Source organism: Lithobates pipiens, unplaced genomic scaffold, assembly GCF_037356315.1.
Source record: "Lithobates pipiens isolate NorthernLeopardFrog02 unplaced genomic scaffold, aLitPip1_a1.2 Scaffold_27, whole genome shotgun sequence".
Lineage (NCBI taxonomy): Eukaryota > Metazoa > Chordata > Amphibia > Anura > Ranidae > Lithobates > Lithobates pipiens.
Genome location: NW_027507788.1, coordinates 168,731,929 through 168,749,513, shown reverse-complemented (window position 1 = coordinate 168,749,513; position 17,585 = coordinate 168,731,929). Strand labels below are relative to the sequence as shown.

Genomic DNA, 17,585 nt, shown 5'->3' with positions numbered 1-17,585 from the left:
GTAATAGTTATTAAAAAAGGTACTTATATAGCGCTGTCAATTTATACAGCACTTTACATACACATTGTCTAGGTCCCTAACTCACATTCATAGGGCCAAATTAGACAAAAGCCAATTAGCCTACCAGCATGTTTTTGAAGTGTGGGAGGAAATCGGAGTACCTGGAGGAAACCCGCAGAGGGAGAACATGCAAACTCCAGGCAGGTAGTGTCTTGGCTGGGATTCGAACCAGCGACCCTTTTTACTGCTAGGCGAGAGTGCTACCCACTAACCCACTGTGCCGCCCAGTTAATATCTTCCTAATTTTTTTGGGACCAGGCACTACTCCTCTAAATTTATGCCGTAACACCATGGCGATTGCATGTTTCAATAACATTCCTTACATACCCAATTCATAATACTTTTAATGCTTTTTGTTTCTATTATCATTTTGTGTTTTTTTTTTAATTGAGAAATGTCAAATTGCGCACTATTGACTTGATGGTTGGTATGTTGCGGTCGTATGGTTAATCATTGAGAACAGTTTTGATCCTCCCTGCTGTAAAGGTTATTGTTTGGATGCTCAGGTGCCCCTGGTGGACGAGGAGGCTTTCTTCTCCTTGGCATCCATCCACTTTTCACATCTATTGGGTATGTTGCGCCTGCGCTCTGTTTGGCATTCCTAGGTGATCACTGGCCTTCCTATACCAAGCTTTATATACGGTCCAACGTTCATCAGACCAGGCTGGTGAATCTGGCTTCACCACCCTATTATTGTGGGGTGTGTCATCTCCGCTCTCTCTTGGTGCTGCGATCGCTGAGGTATTAATACCACAAGTTTGGTGAGCAACTGAGCACTCATACTTATTGTACAATTCTTTATAAAATGTGAATAAAATTAATTGTTATAAAATAGTATCTTTTTATAATCTACACAATGTTATAGATCAGGGATATGCAATTAGCGGACCTCCAGCTGTTGCAAAACTACAAGTCCCATCATGCCTCTGCCTCTGGGAGCCATGCTTGTGGCCGTCAGTCTTGCTACGCCTCATGGGATTTGTAGTTCTGCAACAGCTGGAGGTCTGCTAATTGCATATCCCTGTTATAGATACATGACAAGCTGCCTTGAAGAAGTAGATAAGCATGCGAAACGCGTTCTGCATATACAAGCATCTGCCCTATCCTGTGTATTGAGTATCGATTTATGGTCTAATACTCATGACCAAATGTTACTGTTGTATTGATCATTAATTTACCTTGTGACCAAATGTCATTATTGTCATTTTTATACTTGCTAATTTTTGTAATACAATTTAATTTTATGAACAACATTTTGTTGTTGTGCTTACCTCGGTGACCATTTTTAAACACATCCTTAAAAATCCCACCATCTTATAGAGGGAGTGGTGTGCTCTTTTTTTCCATGTTTACTCGGGATATGGATGTGTTAAACTGTCTCTAGAAACTGTCCAACATATTGTATATATTTAAACTAAATGGGTTGTTTTACAAGGTGATCTTTTACAATCACTTGAAATGCAAGGAATGTATTAAAGTGGTTGTAAAGTCAGAAGGCTTTTTTTAATCTTAAAGCAGACCATCTGTCATTTTTTCATCTTTCCATCTTCTGCCCTTGTTGTTTTAACTTTGGATAGTAAAACATTTTTTTCTGCCTTTAAAATACCTTATACAGCCCACTTCCTGTTTCTTATCTGGAAAAAAGCCTAGGCTTGTGATATCATTCACAGCTCTCTCTTGTGAGAGTTTGCCAGGAAGGGGGGGGGGGGGGGGTGTAATGAGTCATAAGAGGGCCAATGAGAGCTGCAGATGTGTGTCTGTGTAAATCCAGGAAGTGAACAAGCAGCAGCTTCAGCTGCCCACAGTAAAAATGATTACAGCCAGACTCAGTGGAGGGAGAAATTTCTGCAGTATCATAATATATATATATATATATATAAAAAATAACATGCAAAGTTATAGTTGGATTTTGGGAGGAGGTATTGTCCTGTATACGTTTGGTCAGCAAAATCTCCCTACAACTCGATATGCCTGTTGGGACTGGTTGAGCAATTCATCCCCCACTGGACGTACTATGGCGAGTTTGTTACTATTTTATGCCAGAAAGGCCATCACTCTCCACTGGAAGAAACCAACCCCGCCCACGACCACATTCTGGAAACAGTTGGTGAATCAGAACCTAGCCCTTTATAAAGACACTTACTTCAATAGAGGTTGTCCCAAAAAATATCAGAAAGTATGGTCTAAATCATTGGCGGAGCCGTCCACGGCATAAATAATCTCCCGCAGGGGAGTGGAAGGTAGTTTCTCCTGATCTACAACCCCTCATTACACAGGACCTGCTCGTGACCTAGAGCCCAGCAGAAAGGACCGCCTATTTCATCTCGGGGCTGGTTATGTTTATCAGTAGTCCTTCCAATTATCGGGGTCCAGATATGAGCAGTAGTGAGGATACCATCACTGACAGGTATGTTATTTGACCAGGGGTTCCACACCATCTCTCTCTAATGATGACACGCACTGTATTGTTCTCGATGGACTTTATTTTGACAAAACCATATACCCCAAGTGCGGGTCAAGTTTCTATTGTTTAAGTGTTACTAGTTGAATATGTGTGTATGTCTATAACATCATCAATAAAAAGATTTATAAAAAAAAAAAATATATATATATATATATATATATATATATATATATATATATATATATACATATATATACATACACACATACACACACATACATATCTCTATACACACACAAAGTGGTTGGAGGGAAGCTTCAGAATGACAAAGATGTTTTTATTACAAATTATGTGAGCAGACTGTAGTTATTTAATTCCTTCTATGCATTAAGATAAAAAGACCTTCTGTACGCAGCAGCGGCCCCAGCACCCCCTAATACTTACCTGAGCCCCATCTCTCTCCAGCGATGTCCACCAGTGCCTTGGCTGTCCAGGCACTCCTCCTGATTGGCTAAGACAAAACAGCTGTGCCCTTGGCTCCCGCTGCTGTCAAACTCAGCCAGCAAACCAGGAGGGGGGCGGGGCCGAACAGGGCCATAGTGTCTGAATGGACACAGGGAGCTGTGACTAGGCTAGGGTGCCCCCATAGCAAGAAGTTTGCTGTGGGGGCACTCAACAGAAGGGAGGGGCCAGGAGAGCCTAAGAGGGACCCGAGAAGAGGAGGATCTGTGCAAAACCACAGCATAACTACTTCATAGGGCCGGTAAGTATATAACGTTGTTTTTTTTAGAGGGGGAGAAAAAAAAAAAAAAAACACAAGACTTTACAATCACTTTAAGGTAAAATGCATCACTTTAAGGTAAAATGCATACCTAAGGACATATGCATTCTTGAGCAAGGGACAGATTTTAGGAAGCAGCTGCTACAGTCCTTGAAAAAGTATTCATACCCCTTGAAATTTTCCAAATTTTGGCATGTTACAACCAAAAATGTAAATGTATTTTCTTGGCATTTTAAGTTATAGACCAACACAAATTGGCACATAATTGTGAAGTGGAAGGAAAATGACAAAAGGTTTTTAAAATTTTTCTTTTTTAAATATCTAAAAAGTGTGGCGTACATTTGTATTCAGCCCCCCTGATTCAATACTTTGAAGAACTGCCTTTCACTGCACTTATAGCTGCAAGTCTTTTTGGGGATGTCTCCAACAGAGTTGCACATCTATAAGAGTGACATTTTTGCCCATTCTTTGCAAAATAGCTCAAGCTCTGTCACATTGGATGGAGGGGGCCTGAACAGCAATTTTCAAGTTTTGCCACAGATTTTCAATCGGATTTAGGTCTGGACTTTTACTGGGCCATTCTAACACATGAATATGCTTTGATCTAAACAATTCCATTGTAGCTCTGGCTGTATGTTTAGTGTCGTTGTCCTGCTGGAAAGATGATCCTCCGCCCCAGTCTCAAGTCTTTTGCAGATTCTAACAGGTTTTCTTCTAAGATATCCCTGTATTTGGCTCCATCCATCTTCCCATCAACTCTGACCACCTTCCCTGACCCTGCTGAAGAAAAGCATCCCCACAACATGATGCTGCCACCACCATGTTTCACGATGTGAATGGCATTTTCAGGGTGATGTGCAGTGTTAGTTTTCCGCCACACGTAGCGTTTTGCCTTTAGGCCAAAAAGTTCAATTTTGGTCTCATCTGACCAGAGCACCTTCTTCCACATGTTTGTTGTGTCCCCCACATGGCTTCTCACAACCTGCAAACAGGACTTCTTATGGCTTTCTTCCAAAAATGAATTGTAAAGGCCAGATCTGTGGCGTGCACGACTAAGGCCCCATGTAAACTGCTTCTGGTGGACGTTTAGGAGCAGTTGGGAGTTTTTTTTTCCCCCAACTGCCCCTTAACTCTCCTCCTGTGGACAGATTTTCCCACTTGAGCTTTGGATCTCTTCAGCTCTTCCATTGTTACCATGGGTCTCTTGACTGCTTATCTGATTAATGCTCTCCTTGCCCAGGTTGTCAGTTTAGGTGGACGGCCATGTCTTGGTAGGTTTGCAGTTGTGCTATACGCTTTCCATTTTCAGATGATGGATTGAACAGTGCTCCATGAGCTTGGGATATCTTTTTTTTTTTTTTTTTTATATATAACCTAACCCTGCTCTAAACTTCTCCACAACTTTATCCCTGACCTGTCTGGTGTGTTCCTTGGCCTTCATGATGCTGTTTATTCACTAAGATTTTATAACAAACCTCTGAAGGCTTCACAGAACTGCTGCTGTATTTATACTGAGATTAAATTACACACAGGTGGACTCCATTTACTAATTAGGTGACTTCTGAAGGCAATTGGTTCCACTAGATTTTAGTTAGGGGTATCAAGAGTAAAGGGGGCTGAATACAAATGCACGGCGATGCCACATTTTTTAGATATTTGTAAAACCTTCGAAAAACATCAATTTTTCTTCCACTTCACAACTATGTCCCACTTTGTGTTGGTCCATCACATGAAATCCCAATAAAATACATTTGCAGTTTTGGTTGTAACATGACAAAATGTGGAAAATTTCGAGGGGTGGGACTACATTTTCAAGCCACTGTACATGAACCATCTGACCTTACGATGGCTGCAGCTAGAAATGCTGGGGGGGAGGGTGTCAAAGTGATTTAACAAAACAAAGCATGAAGACATGGATGGATGGAATACTAAAAATGAACCAAATAGCGTTTTGGTTTGTGATGCTCAGATAGAGGTTAGGTTCCATTAATCTATGAACCACAATTAGCTGCAATACAGTGTAGTGTGTCACAACAGCTAACTGATGTAGGTCAGCTCTGAGATGAACCAACAACTGTCTTCAAGTTTGTAAAAAAATATGTTCTGACATACTGTATGTCAGGGGTTGACAAATTTGCTTTGAATTGAGGAGCCAGTTTTTTTTGTGTTTTTTTTTAGAGTGGTATGGATCGTCAGCTCCCGGGGTAAGGCCACTCATTTTCACCCCCTATCCCTAACTCACAATGGAGCACCCAATCAATAACTCCATTGAAACGCTGTTACATCAGGGTTATGGGCTGACCAGAAAGAGTAAGGCTGGCAACAGATGGAACTGGCTGGCACTGGCAGGCACGTGGAACTGCCAGATGGCACCGGCAGGTGACACTGGTTGGCATTGGCAGGTGACACTGGTTTGGAACTGGCAGGTGACACTGGTTTGGAACTGGCAGGTGACACTGGTTTGGAACTGGCAGGTGACACTGGTTTGGAACTGGCAGGTGACACTGGTTTGGAACTGGCAGGTGGCTCTGGTTGGTGGTGGCACTAGTTGTCACTGGCAGATGGCACTGATTGGTGGTGGCACTGGTTGGTGTTGGCAGGTGGCACTGGTTGGCGGTGGCACTAGTTGGCACTGATTGGCGGTGGTACTGGCAGGTGGCACTGATTGGTAGTGGCAGGTGGCACGTGGAACTGCCAGATGGCATTGGCAGGTGACACTGGTTGGTATTGGCAGGTGACACTGGTTTGGAACTGGTAGGTGGCACTGATTGGCGGTGGCACTAGTTGGTGGTGGTAGGTGGCACTGGTTGGTGGTGGCAGGTGGTATTGATTGGCCGTGGCACTGGTTGGCACTAGCAGGTGGCACTGATTGGTGGTGGCAGGTGGCACTGATTGGCTGTGGCACTGGCAGATGCCACTGGTTGGCGCTGGCAGGTTTCACACGGAGCACTGTTACTGAAATGTAACAGAGGAGCTGTCAGAATTGAGCTTAATGTCGGAATGGGCGGTACCCAGCCGGGGTGTGAAACTGACAAGTAACAGAGGTGGATATGTCAGATTTGAGCTTGATGTCGGGGTGGGCGGGACCCGGCCGGGTAGGGCGGAACTCAGCAGCTATCAAACACCGGGCAACGATTGGGCTGCTTAAGAAAAGAGGCGGGGCCACATACACGTAGCAGCCCACCCAGATTCCATTGGCTGGTGTTTGATAGCTGCCGGGTCCCGCCCACCCCGACATCAGGCTGAAATCTGACAGATCCTCCTCTCTCCATTGCTTGTCAGTTTCACACACTTAGCGCGGCGCCGCTGAGTGTGGAGGAGGGAGGACGACGGCAGTCAGTGTTAATGCTGCTGCATGTCTGGGGCATCAATAGTGAGTGGGCTGGTGGCAGCTTAGGTGCCAGTTTGCGATTTCTGGTCGCATTGGCGACCTGGCGCCTGGGGTTTGTCGAGCCCTGCTGTATGTGGATCCAAATGCAAAGAATAATGTAAAGGCTAACATTTACAAACATAATTTGTCCGTTAAACTCACTACAATACAGTCTGGATAATAACTAACAGACTTTACTAGAAGTTCTTTAGGTTGTGGACTCCTGGTCTACTTGCATTCATGGGGAACATGGAAGAACCTCATAAGCCTGCATGCACAAAATGAAACCTTATGGAAAAAGTTGACTAAAAAAGATTTTTATACACCAGTCAAGCATATCAAAAATGCACTCTCTACTTTTGTCTAACTGAAATAAGGTGAAACATTAAAAGGCAAAGTCTAAAAATAGTAGAGTTTGCTTTTTTGTTATCGTGTTCCACAAGTCAGAGGCGCAAAGGGGGAGGATTACCAACACAGACGCTCCAACATAGCCAGAAGCAACATATGCTGCAAAGCACACCACTCATCCATACGTATGCCAAGTTAAATAAAAAACAGGTGCTTGACGAAACAAGACAACCCCGCTTTGCCCTGGAGAATAGCGAGGTTCCCAGCACAACCAGACCAATAAAAAGGGGCTCATAACTGACATTTCATATCTCCCTGCCCTCGGTGTTACTCAGGTAAATCTGTCCCTTCAAAAAAGGTATGCTGAGGACAGGGATTTATAGACATTCTTGACCCTCAATCAGTAATTTTCTACCCACACCAAATTGTGCCTTCCCACCTCAAAGACATCTTAACGGGAGCGTTCGATTTCACACCATGTCTGGAATACTGGACCCATACAGATTTTCCTCACAATTCATTTATTTTCAGACGTTAGAAAGATGATTGCTGTGTTACAGAGATAAGATCTGAAATGAAGGATGAAAATGGAAAATACCAGTGAAAAAGGAGATCAATTTGTATTTAAAAAATATATACAACTGTCTAAAAAAAAAAAAAAAAAAAAAAATTTGAACATTTACGTCACTAAGATTTTGCTTTTCTTTCTTTGCAGAGGTTAGATCGCTAATGCCAGCTATTAGCGGCGATTTGCAGCTAGCGTTTTAATTGTTAGATTTTCTGGGAATTTTCTACAGAGTTGGGTTTTGCTCTGCTACAAAACTGCTTTTCAGTGATTTGTAGTCAAGCATAACGGCTGCTGCAGCAATTCACAGAAAAGCATTAAAGTGTTTGTAAAGTCTCGTTTTTTCCCCATAAAAATAACAAACATGTTATACTTGTCTGCTCTGTTGCAGTGGTTTTGCACAGAGCAACCCATAGCCTTCTTTTCTCAGGTCCCTCTTCTGTGATCCTGGCCCCTCCCTCCCGTTGAGTGCCCCCACAACAAGCATCTTGCTCAGGGGCACCCAAGCCGAGTCAAAGCTCCCTGTGTCCATTCAGACACGGACCACCGACCCGGGCCAGCCCCCTCTCTCCACTGATTGGCTGTCAGTCAGCTAGCCAATGGCACCACTGCTGCGTCTCAGCCAATCAAGAGGGAGAATTGCAGATGGCTGAGACATTCATGGACATCCCTGGACAGAGGGGGACCTCAGGTAAGTGTCGGGGGGGTGGGGGCTGCAGCACACAGAAGGCTTTTTATCTTAATGCATAGTATATTGACCCTATATGGGTATCTCCCTTTGTGATGGGAGAACGCGCTGTGCACAGCAGAGACCAGGGCCTCATTGAAAGCTCCCAATGCCGTGTCACCTGATCGCTGTTGTAGCCTTTGATTGGTTACCACAGTGATAAGTCACTGTGAAGCCCACCCATGTTTCTTGCTCTCTCGGTGAATAGAAAGGAGAGGGAGAGAGGGGGAGAGAGAGAGAGAGAGAGAGACGATTTTGTTAGCAACAAAATCCCTGTAGAAAAATGTGGGGGTAATTGCTACCAGAAAATCGCTGGTGTATCGTCAGCCTAAGCCAAGACCTTTTTTTTTAAGGTTTTGGATGTCATATACAAGACCCCATTAAAGCTGAAGCCGGTTTTCAGGCATTTTAGCGGTAAAATAGCGTCTGAAAGACGCCTCCTGTGATATCCCAGTGCGAGAGCCCGAGTGCTTTCACACTGTTGCAGCGCGCTTGCGGAAAAGTCCTGCGAGCAGCACCCGTGAGACGGTTAGGGAGCAGTGTATACACCACTCCCAAAAATGAATGGGCTGCACTGCCTGCAAAGCACTTCACCAGAGCCGCAACACGAGCGCTTTTAACCCTTTATTCGGTCGCCAGCGAGGGTTAAAGGTGCCCCCCAGTGCCGCCAAAATTAGCGGTGCTTTACCGCTAACGCGACCACGCTATATTGTGAAAGGGGTCTAAGAGTTAGAACCACTGTCGGGTTTTTACTGCAGATTATAGATTCCCACTGAGGAGAACCATGTATTTGTCCTGGTTGCCATTATCACCGAGACAGAAAGTTTGGAAATCTCTACAATTTTACAGTTGGTCACCAGAACAGGAATACATAGACCCCTGTTCTGGGGACAATTTTAATGCCATTTCCCTCACTTTGGAGAGATTCCCTGTTGACTGCACAGGAGAGGAAGCAAATGGAAATCTAGCAAAATCGGACACAGAGGGCAAAAACAAAAGCCTGACAGGGGGTTTTAACCATTCCCCTTGTTTCACTATAATTTATTCAGCCTATCATTTTCTGCACGTACCTTTTTCTAAAACTGTTATTATATTTAAAATTGTGTTCTTTATGTAAGCAGCATAGATGGGAAATTACTAGCGTGCCACCTGTGCCCACTGAAATGTGGTAAAAACGTCTTTCTACATTTTCTCCATGGGAAGGTACAAAGATCTTAGAATTCTGGCACTCCAAGAACACTTCGGAAATGCTTGCTGAATGATCTAGGCATCTGGCAAATATATGGGAAGAAAACACCCATGTGTTAAAAGTCTAACCAAAAAAGGTTTCTGACTTGCCGATCCGATTCCCTTATGTATTACGGCAGGCCTGGACAAGTCCCAGGAGCCATCTGGCCAAAGCTTGTAAAACGAATCCCAAAGCCCCAGGTCTAAGAAATCTACAACTCTTGTCAACAGAAGCGCGTGCGCGCACACACACACACAATGCCTTCTAAACGACAGAATGTTATTTTACTTTAGTCGGCATCTGTTGCATTTTACAAGGCTTCATTTTCCAATGTGAAACAATTTTATTGTTGTATTGCCCTATGCGGTACAAAATGTTATCACATTAAAAACCAGCCTTGTTTTTGGTTCAAACACAATATGGCCACCTCTATGGGCATGGGGTACACCACACACACACACATACATACACATATATATATATATATATATATATTCATCTTCACAGAGAAATCAAAAAATACAGAAGTGGAACGACAAAGACACAATGAAGAAGGCTAAAATGTGGAGCTGCACTGGAGCAATGTGCTCTGTAATTAACTACCGTAGTATAATACAAGCAGAAACACTCAAATGGTTTTATATTTATAACCACCAGAGCACTTCACTGACGGACTCATTCAAAAAACGATTTAAGGAATCCCAGCAAACTCTGGGAATCATCCATCCCTAATCAATACACACTGCCATGACTCTACCTCAAATGTCCCAAATAAGGGCCAAAAGGCATACACACATGCCAACGACAAAGCACAAAAGAAAGAAATGGACGGCATCACCCCCTCCTGCTTAGACTTCTTTTCTACATAAACACACCAGTGAAATATGAAAAAAAAAAAAAGGACAAGCTACAAATTGAATGACTCTTTTTCCTCCCGACGATTCTCCTGTGCAGTGGATAGCCTTGATGGCTAATCTCTATAAATGTCAGGGTCGTCATCCCCTATATGAGCCTGAATCGGAGAAAACACGTCTTCCTGGGCCAAGCTCTGTCCTCACTGCTTATAATAAAGCTTACCTGTAGGTAGAAATGTGCACTGTGTAGGAGATACTCTTGCGAGCTGGCTTAACAACTGAATGGCATACCCCTGTCGTTCCTTCAGACCTGTGTGCCGCGGCCTGGGACTGCCGCATGTGCGTGAGGTCATTGTGGCTCATCCAGTCAGATGCCCGGGGTCTCTGAACCCGGAAAGAAAGACATTTGGTGTTACCACTTCCCAGGTAAATGAAGGAAGGATTTTCCCCTTTGCAGACTTTTGGTTATTAACCATAAACTGAGGCTCCTTGGAGTCAGACACGTTGGGAAATCTAGAGCTTGAACCCTTTTTTTACAAGCCAAAAGGATATTGTTTTGCAGCAGTTTTGAATGAAACTGAGCATAAGGTATGGCCTTGAATGAAGCCACCATCTTTCCCAACAACCTCATGCAAAGCTGAATAAAAGAATTAATTTTGCTTTGACCACCTGAATCAATTCCTTTATGACACTGATCTTTGCCTGGGGCAAGAATATCCCTTTCTGGGTGTATCTATATTCAGACCCAAGTATTTTAGCCTTCTTAATGGTTTTAAGGAAGATTTCTTCTAGGTTGAGAATCCAATCTAGGTATTCCAGGTAGTTGAATGTGGTGACCATACTTTGGTCTAAGCCAGCTACCGACTGGTCTTTCAAGAACAGATGGTCTACATAAACTATAACTGTTATACCTTGGGCCCTTAATCTGGCTAGAGGAGGGGCCAGAACCTTTGTAAACACTCAAGGCGCAGTAGCTAGACCGAAAAGGGAGATCTACACACTGAAAATTAAGACTTTCCACCTTGAAAAGTAGATATTACTGGTGAGCGAGTAAATAGGCACATGGAGTTATGCATCTTTGTTGATTGACGCCAAAAGTTCTCCTCCTTGCGGAGAAAAAAAAAACAAGGGGGGGGGGTAATATTCAGGAATCAAATTAGATTTTGAGATCCCGAATGTCCATTTGGTTTTGGCACAGTGAAAAAAAGGTTTGAACCAAACCCCAACCCCTGCCCTTACATGGGCACCACCATGATCACATTTTTCCAAAAGATGGCCCAATGCTTGAAAGACAGACTTTTTTCTCTAGATCCTTAGGAACGTTTGATCTGAGAAAACCAGGAGATAGGAACTCCAGTTTGTACCCTGGAGCTATTGAGGAAGCCCTCTGTCTCGACACTCTTCCTGCCAGATCCTTGAGAACTGCAGAAGTATTCCCCCTACTCGAGCGAGCGGGGGCGCCTCCTCGTAAGGAGGCTTTAGTATTTTGTAGGTTTCCTCCCCCAAGACCTCTTTTGTCCCTGGGGTTGATCTTGAGGATTACCTTTTGAACTTGAAGGTGGAGGCCATCCAAACTGCCTGGAGGCTGATGCCCCCGGCACAGGAGTAGGAGCTTGTTAAAATGAAATCAGTTTACTCCTTTTCATAAATGGCAAAGGGGTACTTTCCACTAGAATTTCTTTGGATGTATTACCCAAATCATCCCCCAAACAACCGTTTCACAGCAAAAAGGAAGACTAGCCAGGAGCTTCTTGCATGGCGCTTAGCGAAGTGCGCAAGGCCTGAAGGATAGAATCTCTCATAGAAAATATTGCAAACATAAAGCTGCTAGTAGCTTGCCAGATCTTGGGCCTGCTGAACAGGATAACCTTGAGCATGTGTTTAAACTGGTCTCTCAACAATTAACGTCAACGCAGACTGAGACACTCAATCTGCCAGAAACAGTTTTTGTTTTTTAATAGGGATTCCAACTTTTATCCCTTGGATCCCTAAGCATTTGAACACTGTCTGCCGGAAAAGTCAAACTTTTATTCACAGAGGATATAGCAGCATTAATTGCTGATTTAGTGAATTTTTTCCTCCATAGGATAAAATATGAAAACTTTTTAGGAGGGAAAAAATGCTTATCTGGGTTGAACCACTCAGATACAAAAAGCTTTACCAGCAATGAATGGACAGGAAAGGCATTCACAGCTTGAAGAGGCTTTAGCGAACCCAAACACTCAGTTAAGGGTACATAAATGTGGAGCGGACCATTCAGCAAGAAATTGCACCATCAATATTACAGATTGTGAAAGCTGATGCCCCCCGCATTTGACACCTCAGAAGAGGAGTCATCAGCCTCACCAAGGTCCCGAGGGAATTCATCTTCTCCCGCCCCCAGTTCCTCAGCTCGAGGGTCCTGCTTAATGGATCTGTCGCATTTTGTCCCACACTGGGATGTGATTAAAGGTGCCAAGCTTTTTTTCCCCCCCATCCTATCATGGCTGAGGAAAAAATACCTTTTTAGTAACAAACAGGGGCTCCAGTGTTGAAAACCGTTGCAAACATTTCATGGCCTCGATGCTCACTCTGACCAGCCACCCCCTCTCAGGGGTGGATGCCATTGTAGAGATGAGTAGGCTTTCCAGAGCTTGAGGGTGACCCTTTTAGCCCTTTTTTGGGGGTGTTTAAAACCCCCTTCTGACCTTAGCCTGATGCACAAAAGCAGAGGTACCATCAGAAGAAATCGCATCCACTGTTTGAGCAATAGATGGTGAGGAGGAGACCTGTAACAAGAAGCCATGCAGGGGCTGTAAAAAAGACGGAGCAGCAATCGCCAATCGTTTTTGGCTTACCCCTTGGAGGAAGAGGGGAGAGTTTTGTCCAGGTGGGGGGTGTTTTGTGGAAGAAAACTTCCCCCCCCCCATCTTACATCAAACATTTCCTCAAACATCAGGTGTGATGTTTGAGAAAAGTATGACAAGGTACGTGCTATATACAGCCCCCAGTGGTGACTCTTAGGCATGACAACATTTACTTTTTTAAAGGAGGCATTTCATTAAAAAAAAAAAAAAAAAAAAAAATTCCTTAGAAACCTCCACTTACCTTTCCTGCAGCAGGGTTTTCTGTGGTAAAAACCAACAGACCCCATCCTCATTTGTCACGGTGGGCTCAGTTACAAAACCTTCAGGGACTGGGGACCCTCAGGGAACCCACACTCCTGGACCTATAAAACACCTCGCCAGAAAAAAAAAACTTTATGGCTGGAAAAAAAAACAAAGCGCTGGATCCCCGAGGTCCAGCTCTCTAAAAAAGAGAAGAGTTACAGGCAAAACCTTGTTTCTTCCACCACAAGGCCCGGGTACTGTTCAATTCGGCCTGAAAAGACACTCAGAATGGATCGACTACATAGCTGACCCCAGCAAGGATTGCTCCAGTGGAGCTCAGCACAGCACATCTTTATTTGTGACCAACACCTTGGGCACTGGCAAAAAAACAGGCACTCGCAGTAGTGGAAGGGGTTATATAGGCAGTGGACTTCCTGTCTTAGGGTGTGCCAGTGTCCATCACCTGAAGGTGGGTTATAATCTACATAGTAACTACTATGGCTCTGTGTCCTGTGATGTACCATAAAGCTGTGTTTTGGGGTTTCCCTGGATCCTGTACTTCTGGAGTGAAACCTTAAATCCTGTGTCCAGACTTTACAAGGTGCCTGCAGTGCACATGTGTGCAGTTTCATTATACACTCAAAGAGGAGAAACCAGGAAGCGCCACCTTAGTGTAGTATTAAAAGCTGCTTTAATGGCAAGGTAACAGACTCACAAGAGGTAAAAACATAGAAGGCTCATCTGTACAAATGTGTGGAGTCAGTCCCTGGATCCGGATCTGGTCACTGCCCGTCTGTGTGTTAATTCCAGTTGCTCTGCACGTCCTGTGGCCAGCAGGGGGAGCCGGAACCAGAGTCGCACACTCATGGATCTCATCACGGGTCATAGGAGTACATCCAGGGGAACATTCACAGAGGAGAGAAGAAGGCCAGCAGGCTATGCACTTGAAGCTACAGCTCCTTCTATTGGCCTCTTGTAAGCGAGTCTGTTACCTTGCCATTAAAGCAGCTTTTATTACTACACTCAGGTGGTGCTTCCTGGGTTCTCCTCTGTTTTCCTCTATAAAGAATTAGCTTTCTGAGGATAGCAGTTGCCGATGCCCTGTGATTATTATTATTTTTTAATTCTTCTAATCCTCTTATCTGGAAACCTTTAAACCCCGAATACCTGACATCATGGACTTATGATTGATGAACTGTGATTTTTTCTTATTCATATCCACCTGTATATGCGCTGATAGTTACTGTTGCCCTTCATTATACACTCAAGCCTGAGGATAGTTTAGAGCTCCCAATTTGGCAGAAGCAAAGAGACATGAGGTCATAACCAGGAGTTAGAGGAACCCCAGCCAGGGAAGGAACAGAAAGTCTCACCCAGGGGTCAGAGGAACCCCAGGCAGGAGGTCTTACCCAAGGGTTAGAGGTGAACCAGCAGGCCACTTTCCAGGAGAACCCCTCTCCAGCCAGGACTGGGCCAGGGGTGAACAGCGGCGCTAGATATGGTGATAACATAAAATTATATAACAACTGGAATATAGGTATACATAAAATGTGTGTGAATAAGCACACATGATATTAAAACATTTGTTTAAAACATAATGTCCATAAATGATCCGAGATCTTGTATGATTAGCACCTGGAGGCAGCTCCCTTAGGGTGAAGCGATGAGCTCTGTGTAGAAATGGGAACAGAGGGGCGCCAGACTGAGTGCAGTATAAATCATATATTTAATAAAAACAAGTAGTAACTCACAGGTTAAATTAGATTAGTTCAGTATGTGGTGAAAATCGCCAGTCCTGGAGTCTCATAAAAGTCTTCCCTTTGCAGCCTGGGACACTAGTGTGATCTTACAGGGATCCAGAGAATGCTGGGAACCAGGAGGCAGGAAACAAGATCTGATGAAGAAGCTGTAGCTTCGAAATGCATTACCATTCCTCGCCACTGTGAATAATCACATTTCCTGTTCCTGTGAAGTCACAACCAGCTGCTTGTTTCCTGGCGCCCCTCTGTTCCCATTTCTACACATGACTGGGCCATGCAGTAGGGTGCTACAACTAAAAGCTAAGAGAGCCAAGTGGCCTAGGAGAACCAGACAACACAGGTCAGAATGACTGGTAAGAAGAGCAGTGGTGCTACCAACAAAGGAGCCAGTTGGCTTGGTATTTTCGTTTGTTCATATTGATGTGGAAGAACCACTGTGTGGGCAACAGATGTGCATGTGACCTTTCAGTTTTATAAAAAAAAAAAAAAAGTGGGCTGCCATGCCCTAAAATACAGTTTGGTCTGGCACAACTCATTGGAAAAGCATTGACCACACTAGTATAAAAAAATTAAAATAATAATAATAATAAAAAAAAAGTAGGGTTTATCAAGTAAAACTATATTACACAGCTGCAATGTTCCCTATATAGCATTTTTATAGATGCCCACAGCTGCTCTTTTAAAACAGAAGACTTCAATATAATGACCTTGTAATGGATAGAATTGAGAGCGAAATGGAGTAAGGTTTTCCAGTCTGATAAAACTGCACAGAAGCATAGAGGGAATACATTCTATGAAGCCGCTTGTCAGCTCACTCCATGTGATCCAGTCATGTGAAAGACACACAGATGAGCCAGCTCCCCCTCCTCAGGAACAGCACCATGTGCTAACACATCCTGTGACCATAGTGAGCACAATGTATGCCCACCCACAGGCATGATTGTTAATGTCCATCAAATGAGATAAAAAAAAAAAAAAAAAAAAAAAACGACTGCAAGAACCATTTATGGGACCTATTATGTACAGGTTAACAATCCTGCCTGGAAGTTGACATTTTGAGAATGTAAATTCAAATCCTATTGGTCATTACAGGACAATAAAAGCTGGTCCTCTTCCTCCATCCTGCTGGCAGAGCAAGAGGTACGACTGAACGTACGGCGGTGCTGCTACCAGTTCCCAGCGGCCTGCCCCATTTTCAAAGACTCTAGAAATTAAACTCTAAAAGGAAATCATACTCCTGAATTGAGAGAATAAGATGAAACGCTGAGGCCAGGCAGCAGCCGTTTGAAGATCTCCACTGTGACTTGTGGTTTGCGCACATCTATGTTTCCTACCTAGCTTGGCCTAGTTTGGTTTCTATGGCGACTAAATTCTTCAGAGGACTTGTACTAACCCTCTATATAACAAGATCGCTGCTTGTGGAATGTGCAGGTAAATCACACACATCACCGACACCCTGCTGTTTCCATTAAAGGGCCTGGCTCCATCAGTCACAGCTGGTCAACCTTGCAGCAGCTGCTACTGGACTAAAATTCCTAACAGTCATCCACAGCTAAGGGCATGGTGGGACTTGTATTCCCTCCACAGCAGGATGAAAGCCAACAAATAACATTTAGGAATAGAATTCTTCAGAAAGTAACAAGCATGTTTTGTTCTCCCTTGAGGGACAACAAATTCACAGAGCTACCTTCTGATTACTTGGAAGCATATGCTACAAAATGAGATGTAGTGTGGTAGGCAGGCCTGGATGAACCTCGGGACCACTGTGCTTACCGACATTACAGCTAGGGCCTCATATTTTTTATTTTTTACTGTTGTCATTAGAAAATCTGTTCAACTGAATATTGGCCTCTATTAAAGCAGAAGTAAAATATTCTGCCCACCTGAAAATATATCTAAACCCATTGATAAAATTATTTCAAATGTCTGGCAACAAGTCATTACACCAACATTGGCTTAGGCTTCATGTACACGGGACTTTTTTTTACCTCTCGAACAATTTAACGTGACAGATAGTAACCAACGTTTAAAAACGTCCGTTATGCAGCGTTTGCATTTTTAAAAAAATTATTATATATTTTTTTCAAATCTCCAAAAATGTAAAAAACGCCTGTAAGCAAAATGCAGCTAAACACAAGTGTAGCAAAGTCCCAGGCCTCCTTTGATATAATGAGGACCTCCAGGGCCAGGGATTCATTCATGGCCACCCCCTCTCGATCGCTCCCGGCGAATGAAAATGTCCGGTGACATCACTTCCTCTCCTGTAATGTAAACACAGGAGAGGAAGTGATGTATTCTCTCCTCCGTGTCGGTAGTTTTCGTTCCGGCACCGAGGAGAGAGGTTCGGTGAGTTGCACCAACACACCCCACATACAGTAGAACATGCCAGGCACACTCAC

The 17,585-nt window shown here is 43.8% G+C and overlaps 1 protein-coding gene across 3 annotated transcripts in view; it reads right to left on the bottom strand.

Annotated features, from left to right (window-relative positions):
• Window positions 1-17,585, bottom strand: part of ZBTB44 (zinc finger and BTB domain containing 44) — a 135,145-nt gene that overhangs the window by 78,328 nt on the left and 39,232 nt on the right. For 2 of the 3 annotated variants that reach the window (XM_077457875.1, XM_077457873.1), the window contains exon 2: window positions 7,403-7,532. The exons of the other annotated variant lie outside the window; for it this stretch is intronic. In XM_077457875.1, coding sequence (XP_077314001.1) covers window positions 7,403-7,413 — 11 coding nt within the window. In that variant the 5' untranslated portion in view covers window positions 7,414-7,532. The remainder of the gene's footprint in view (window positions 1-7,402; window positions 7,533-17,585) is intronic. 3 annotated transcript variants of the gene reach the window in all.